The 8,745-nt window shown below is 37.7% G+C and overlaps 1 protein-coding gene across 1 annotated transcript; it reads left to right on the forward strand.

The window, feature by feature from the left end:
• Positions 1 to 444: 444 nt before the first annotated feature.
• LOC126974347 (DNA primase large subunit-like) lies at positions 445 to 3,137 on the forward strand. Its single transcript, XM_050821809.1, has 2 exons — positions 445 to 1,750; positions 2,009 to 3,137. Exons 1-2 carry the CDS (start codon positions 566 to 568, stop codon positions 2,018 to 2,020), a joined length of 1,197 nt encoding a protein of 398 aa, XP_050677766.1. The 5' UTR covers positions 445 to 565; the 3' UTR covers positions 2,021 to 3,137.
• Positions 3,138 to 8,745: the final 5,608 nt, after the last annotated feature.

The following is an 8,745-nucleotide window of genomic DNA, read 5'->3' on the forward strand; positions in this document are numbered from 1 at the left end:
TTGTATTTTTTAATGTACTTCAAATCCAGCCTTTGTTGAGATTACGAGTAATATCTTCTTATAATATCCTTAGTAAAATTTATTATACAGTCTATGTAAATGTGAATTTGTATACTAATAAAAATTGTATTGTTTGTTTTGTATATTGTGACTGTATATCAGAGAAGCAGAACTAATTTCACGCACAGTTGCTGAGTCTTACAGGTTGGTAACTTGAACCCACACAGGTTTTATGCATAAAGTTTTGGGTATGGAAGTTTTTATAATGTTGGATCCTGTGCCATTAATTATTTAGCTTATTTGAAATTGACTAATTTAGACTGATAGCTGTTGTCAGTTGTCACTAGTCAGTGTCACTACTCAGACTCACTTGCCCGAGCCCTGACTCCTCTTGAGTCTTGACTGATGACTCTTGTTTATTTACATTTTACTTTGTAAGTTGTAACTTTACTAATTATTAATTTGTTATTATTACGTCTTGTCTTGTCTTTATAATAAAATTATGTGACTAAAATCATAGCCGTTTGATTTAATATAAATTCAATGAACTTAAAAGCGCAATGAAATGTCAGTTTTCTATTTATATCCTGCAAAAGGACACTTGCAAGTACATATGCTGGAAATTATCGTCCTGAAGAGGTTGGAACACCTAAATGGAATTTTAAGGAACTGTGATATAGAATATAATGAATATACCATTGACGGAAGTATATACGATAATATTGGACATTTTATGCTGTGTGCTGCAGCTTTGTTAGAACAAAATGATGAACTATTTACTTTTATATTAGAAACTGAAATAGCATTGTTTCAAAGCAGAATAAGCTTACTTTCCGCCTACGATTTAAGACGGTTTGCAAAAAAACTGTTAAAATACATTAGAAAAACTGATATTGACTTAGATTTTTTAAAACCATTACAAGTATTATGCCAACACTTAAATCTAAGACAAATAACTCAACACATATGTGCTGATTGCAATGCAAAATGTTCAACATATAATTTTAGAATAAAATTCAAATTTTGCCTTGATTTTGTGGCAAAAAGACAGGTAGAAATAAAAAATGGCTATGCAGTGATATCCTGTAGTATTTGGAAAGATTATTTGTATAATTTATTTAGTTTTAATTTAAAGAATAGACTGTTTAAAACTAGATTGAAGTCTATACAATGGGATCCGAGGATCAATGAATTATCAAAGAAAATAAAAAATATGGTAGCTTGTAAAAATATTTGTGAAAAGAATATGGTTTTAAGTAATGAAATTGATAACTTGAGTGTATATTTTCCTCCATGTATGTTGAACCTACATCAACAACTAAGAACACATCATAGATTGTCACATCAACATAGATTTAACTACAGTTTATTTCTTAAAGATATCGGAATGCCAATTGATGAGGCAGTGAAATTCTGGAAGACTGAATATTTGAATATGCCAAATAGCCATAGTTGCTGTCACGATTGGAATACAAATGAAAAAAAATATGTGTATGGTATACGACATATGTACGGATTAGAGGGATCTAAAAGAAATTATACCTCCAGAAACTGTCAAGTGCTGCAGAATTTGGAGAATTCATGTTCTGAAGGTGGTTGTCCATTTAAATGTTTTTCAGATGAGAAAATGCAGCAGCTACTTAAATTAAATAAATCTGATACATCATTGTCACAAATCAAAGATCTTAGAAAAATGGAAGAATATGCAAAGGCATGTCAAGTGTTTTTGAAGAGAAACTCAGATTCAGATGTAATGATCCTAAATTTTTCACCACTCAAATATTACAATATAGCTTTAAGAAAATAGTAGCCTTATTTTATTTTCATTGCTTGGAAAGTACAACTGGGATTCTATTAATATTTTTCTTTTACATTGATCTCATCTTTAGTATAGTATAGTAGTATTAGAAATATTAAATTATTAAATGTGTTGTAATAGCAAGTACCACAACAAATTTATTAAAAACTTAAGTGTTAATAATAATAAAGCTTTTTTTTTATGGAACAGGAGGACAAATGACCATACCCATGTCATATCGCCCCGGAAACCCCGCAAAAGGAAGCAAATTCCATAGCTTTATAGTGTGAAGAAGAAAGCTCCTTGAAAACCGCACTGTGGGGGACCGCCCGGACACATCCAGATGGTGGGGATAATATCCTAACTTGTGGCGTGTCTTGCGAAGGTGGAATTGGGCGGCTGGAATCAGGTTAAACAGCTCTTTGGGACACTCCCCGTGATAAATGCGGTAGAAGACACACAGTGAAGCGACGTCTCACGCAACACCGAGTGATCCAGCCGTTCACAGAGCACTAGATCCCCGACAATTCGAGCAGCTCTGCGTTGCACGCGGTCTAATGGATCGAGCTAGATACTGGGTTGCGCCAGACCAGAGATGACAGCATTACTCCATGTGTGGCCGGACCTGCGCTTTGTAGATCGCTAGAATGTGGGCCGGCTTGAAGTATTGCCGTGCTCTATTTGGCTTTGCCCTCCAGATGGCCACGGAATTGGCAATCGTTAGAGATTTCAAGACCCAGTATTCCGATACTAGGCGAGGCTTTAAGGGAAGTTTTGTCGAAGAATGGTGATTCGGCAAATGGGGGTTTTTTAGTGGTAAACGCGCAAACTTGAGTCTTCTGGGGGTTAAATTGGACAAGGTTCAACCTACCCCATTCCGCTACCTTCTCGAGAGAGGACTCGATAGAAGACACAAGTTTCTCCCGGCACTGGTCGACGATTTCCCGAGAGAGACCTGCATGGCCCGTGTATACGGAATCACCAGTGCTATCGTCTGCATAGCAATGTATGTTGGAGGTGTCCAACATATCATTGATATGCAGAAGAAACAGCGTGGGAGATAGCACACAGCCTTGGGGCACTCCAGCGTTCATGGGCTTGGGATTCGAGTAATAACCGTCGACAACGACCTGTATGCTGCGCCCAGTGAGGAAGCTGGAGGTCCACTTGCATAAGCTCTCAGGAAGCCCAAAACTAATGTTGAATTGATCTAAGTGGAAGAAGGCAGAAAGAATCCATACCTATGTGGTATTGTCAAGATGCATCTACTGTACTCGGTAGCTATTGTGGTTTTTGTTTTAATAAATTTACTCTTTTTTAACTTGTGTGAGACATGTTGTATGAGTATTTTTTTTTAATTTATGGAAAAGAAGTTTTCTTCCATTCCTAGAAACCGCAGTGTGGAGTAACCCCACACATCCAGAAAGTGAGGATCCGGGCTGGCTTGAAGTATTGCCGTACTCTTCTTATGGCACCCAGCTTCTTTGAAGCCAATTTGGCATTGCCTTCCAAATGACCGCGGAATTAGCGATCACTCGAGATTTTGAGACCCAATATTCCCATAGTAGGCGAGGCGAGTGATACAACACATAGATTTTTTTACCGCGCACACTTGAGTATACTGGAGGTTAAATTGGACAAGGTTGAATTTTACGACAGTCCGCGACCTTCTAAATAGAGGACTCGATACAAGACACGTTTAAGACGATTATTTCCGATAAATCAAGTGTCTACGATATTCTGTACACCAAATTTCATCTAAACCAGCTTAGCCGTTTGAGGATGTAAATTTTATTATACAGATCAAAACGTGTAAAAATTGTGTACGTGACTTGTAATAAATCATTCTCGCTTTAAATACCTACCTAACTTTATTATCAAAACTGAAAGATTTATACATAACATTCGCCAGTCTCACTAAAGTCGCTGTGGCTCAATCGATCTCCACTAGGTTTGGGGTAGCGTGAGAGGCTAGATCGATCCTGCGTAGAAAGGCCACATTTTTTTTATTTATTTGTTTGAATATTATAAAGTACATAAATCAGTATGGATTGTGGCAAATGTTCTAAAAATATTTCCGATACCGAAGTTATTAAATGTATATCTTGTCTCACGTTGCTGCATTTCTTCTGCGCTGATTTATCAGAGCCTGATTTTAAAAGAATGCTTCCTATGAATAAAAAAAAGTGGAAGTGCTCGATATGTAAGATTAAAAAGATTGCTGCGCCTGCTTTATCCATGTCGCCTAAATCAGGCTTGGCATCCTCATTAAACGTTGATACAGAGATCCTGACCAAATACATGGATTCAAAACTCGCAGACCTGAGGCAGCAGTGGCGAGACGACCTAAACGCGGCCATTTCGGAGGTGACGCGAAAGCTTAGTGACGATATACTCGCCCTTGAATCGCGTATGAGTCTATTTGAAGACAGACTTTCGCAAGCGGAAGATCGGATGGCCAGTATTGAATCCTCGCCCACCAATTTGTTAGAGGAGAATGCCACACTACGAACTCAGCTGGAAACGTTGACCTCAAAATTTGACGATCTGGATCAAGCCTCAAGGAGTTGTAACGTTGAAATACAAAATATACCGGAAAAGAAAGGTGAAAATCTCGTTCAACTTTCGCTGGCGATTGGCAAATTGTTATGTGTCGATCTGAAAGATAGCGACATAAGGAGCATTCACCGTATTGCTCCCGGATTGGCAACGGACCGGCCAAAAAACATCATATTACAGCTGACAACTCGACGACAGCGAGATGAGCTGATTGCTGCAGCGCGGGCGCGGCGATCGCTGACGTCTGAACAATTATTTGGTGTATCTGTGACCCCTGGCAGTGGCTCCAGTTTTTTCATCGCTGAACACCTAACTTTGAAAAATAAAATCATCTTCAGCAAAGCTCGACAGATCGCAAAAGAGAAGGGCTACAAATACGTGTGGGTAAAAACAATAGTATCTTTGTCAGGAAAACGGACGAGTCAAAAGTTATACAACTGCGATCCGGAAACGATTTGGGTAAAATAGTATGACTAGTTAAAACTATGACTTTTCTCCAGTCTTTGTTATTATCACTTTTATTTGTTTCTTTCTTTTTGTATTTGATCATTGCTGTTGGGGGCACGAAGATTTTTATTAATGAGATTAATTACTCTTCCATTTTTGTATTTGATTTTTGAAACTGTGGTGGCATGAAAAGTAAACTCGACGAATTAAGACATAATATTGCATTAAGCAGCTATGATATTATTGTATTGGTGGAGACCTGGTTGTTAGAGTCTTATTTTGATGGAGAGTGCACGGGCAATTATTCAATATTTAGGCGTGATAGAAATCTTTCAATATCCGGTAAAAAGGGGGCGGTGGGATCTTAGTACTAGTTAAGAACTCTATTAAGGCCATAAGGTTACCTGAATTTGAAGCACTAGATTTAGAGGAAATATATATTCATTTGCCTTCCTTGTCAGATCTCTTGATAAACCCATGCTATTTTCCTCCTTCTACTCCCTCCACAGCATATAGCTCGTATTTTCATAAACTTCATGATATTTATTCCATTGCGCGTTTTAATAACTATTTAATTACCGGTGATTTTAACTTACCTCAGCTTAACTGGACATCCGGTCCTGACGCCCTGTTAGAATCTGCTATTACAGAACAGTAAAAATTCTTCTGTACACTATGTCATACATGATCTTAGAACAATCTAATTATATATTTAATGAAAACGAAAGGATTTTTGACCTAGTCCTGACCACTCTTCAAAATTCTACCGAATCCTCTGTTAATCCCTTGCTGAACGTTGTTCCCCATCACCCGGCCTTGGAAATATTTTGCCATATACAGAAATTAAATCCAATGCCCCATATTCGTACTCGCAAAAGAAATTTCTTTGAGGCAGACTATCAAACTATAAATACTGTAGTCAAACAGGTTGAATGGAAGTCACTCTTAACACCACTGCCATGCGATGAGGCTGTAAGTATGTTTTACACGGAAATAAACAATATCGTTGATACATACGTGCCCTTGATGAAGCCTAAATCACATAAATACCCCATTTGGTTCAGTAGAGGGTTAATACGCACTCTCAGACGAAAACAAAATCTGTGGGGTCGTTGGAAAACCTATAAAAACCCTCGTGATTATCAAGAGTTTTCTCTGTTAAGAGCGCGAGTGAAAATGTTTCTTAAGATATGTCATAATCGGTATATTGAATGTGTTGAAGATTCCCTAAAAAGCAACATTAAACATTTTTGGAAATATACTTCCTCGCTAAAGCAATCTAACTCAGGGTATCCACATATCATGAAGTACGGAAACACTTTGTCTAGTGACCCAAACGCCATTGTTGAAATGTTTTCGCAGTACTTTCAATCAGTTTTCGAGCCTTCAGCAAAGGAGGTTCTCTCTGATTCCAGTGCTGTTGGTGAGAGTATCGTCAATGACTCGCATGTTCTAATTAGTCACGTATGCATCTCCCAGGCGGAAATAAGCAGAGAACTGCGTACACTCGACCGCAATAAAGGCCCTGGACCAGATAATATCAGTCCAATATTTCTTAAACACACACACGAGTCAATTTGTGTGCCACTAGAAATTATTTTTAACAAGTGCCTGTCAACAGGCTGTTTCCCCAGACTCTGGAAATCGGCCTACATTACACCCATTTTTAAATCTGGAGCAAGAAATGACATAGAAAATTATCGTCCCATTTCTATCCTCTCTACAATTCCCAAAGTTCTAGAAAGGCTATTGCACCGTCATGTCCTCTCCAGCTTAAAAAAATGTTATTATTTATCAACAACACGGTTTTGTTGCCGGCAGATCAACTCTCACCAATCTTTCTCGTATTTACCAACTTCATTTTCACCGGCTTAGATTGTAAAACACAAATAGACACTATATACACAGACTTCCAGAAGGCTTTCGACAAGGTTGACCATGTATTACTCTTACAGAAGCTTTCTTTCAATGGCATTAAAGGTAACCTCTTGAGGTGGTTTGCGGCCTATCTGCAGGACCGCATTCAGTCGGTAATTGATAATGGATATCGTTCCTCTCCAGTTCGCGTGACATCCGGTGTACCGCAGGGCTCTATTCTTGGACCCTTGCTCTTCACTATTTTTATCAATGACATATCTCAGTGCTTTTCACATTGTCATTACTTACTTTACGCTGATGATTTAAAGCTGTACAAAACAGTTACTTGTCCATCTGACGCTGTCCGTATTCAGGAGGATCTTAACAGACTTGATGCATACTGCACACGTAATAAACTATATTTGGCATACAAAAAGTGTAAACATATCGTGTTCACCAGAAATAAAAATATTATCACGACTCATTTTCAGCTCGGCAATCAACAGCTGACGTCAGTTTCTACCATCAAAGATCTGGGTATTCATTTAGACTGCACACTAACCCTCGGCACCCATATAGACCATATTCTAAATAGCTCTCTTCGCATGCTAGGCTTTATTACACGTGTGTCCAAGCAATTTAAGGACAAGTGTACTTACACATATCTTTATAAGTCCCTCGTGCGACCCCAACTAGAATATACAAGCCCAATATGGAATCCTTTTTACTCGATCCACGAAAAAAGAGTCGAGACTGTTCAAAAAAAGTTCTTACGCACATTAAATTATCGTGTAAAAGGAAATCGAGCCCACTATAATGATTTGTTGCTTGAATACAACTTTCTTCAGCTATGTCAGCGCCGCACTATAACAGACTGTGTAACTTTAAAGAAAATATGTACTGGTGAGCTGACATCTTCTGAGCTCCTCAGTCTCGTAGGCTTTCACGTCCCAGCCAGGTCTCTCCGCACATGCATTACTTTTGAGCTATCGTCCCCAAGAACAAACATTGGGTTTCGCGCGCCATTACACAGAATGTGTAAATCTTACAACAATAGTTTTCTCGACATCGACATATTTTCGTGCTCCTCTGCTGTGTTCAGACACAGTTTAGAATTAAAATTAAAATCGTTCTTATCGTTGCCCCAAGTTTAGTTTTAATTAATTTCATTTGTCTACATCTTTTAAATTAGTTACTTCTGTGAATGTTTGCGTTTTGTGACTGTATACCTTTGATTTTTCTTTTTGTTATTATTGTATTTGTGAAACATGTGTTAGGACGCATCTACATTTATATTTTGTATCTCTTTCCTATATTGTTCAGTTCTTGTGATGTGTTTGTTATGTTTCCTTGTAATAATAAATAAATAAATAAATAGATAGCTTACTTACCAGCGATATACCACGCAAAATAGGCGCGCTGTAGTCGTCGAGTTGCGGATAATAGCCCGTGATAACCTATAACCTATAACCTATACCAGCGATATAAAGTTTGTATGGAAATTGCAATTCATGCGTCCCAATATAAGGCGATAAGAATGACTTATCGGGCTTAATGGGAAAGCTTCAGATTATTGACAGGTAATTACTGACAGTAGAAGGTAGTATTTTATCTCTATCTGTAGATAGTATGTTGGGAACGGCCGTTAATGAACATTTTAAATATACGTACCTGGATAATAAAAGTAGGTACGTATGATAGTAGAGTTCGAATTAACAATACTCACAGCGCATTATTTTTTTTCCTATTTTCATAATAATTCTTCAACATCTGGTATCATTACGCACATACACTACAAAGTGACAGATGTATCGCGTGTGTAGACGTAGCGATAATACACACATAAATTCTTCATAAATTAATAAGCCCAGCCTCACCGGTCTATTGTCATAGGCTCTATCTAGACGTGTAAATAAATTATTGTCATTTAGTTTTTAATAAAAAAAAATGCCTTTATGGTACACCTCCACCAATGCCTTTTTGTCCCCATTGATATTTAGGTAATTGTGATAAGAATCATCTTGCTTAAAAATGCAAATGGCTGAAAATAAGATAAAAACTCTTTACAAACGGTTTTGATCATA

Source organism: Leptidea sinapis, chromosome 32 (genome assembly GCF_905404315.1).
Source record: "Leptidea sinapis chromosome 32, ilLepSina1.1, whole genome shotgun sequence".
Taxonomy (NCBI): Eukaryota; Metazoa; Arthropoda; class Insecta; order Lepidoptera; family Pieridae; genus Leptidea; species Leptidea sinapis.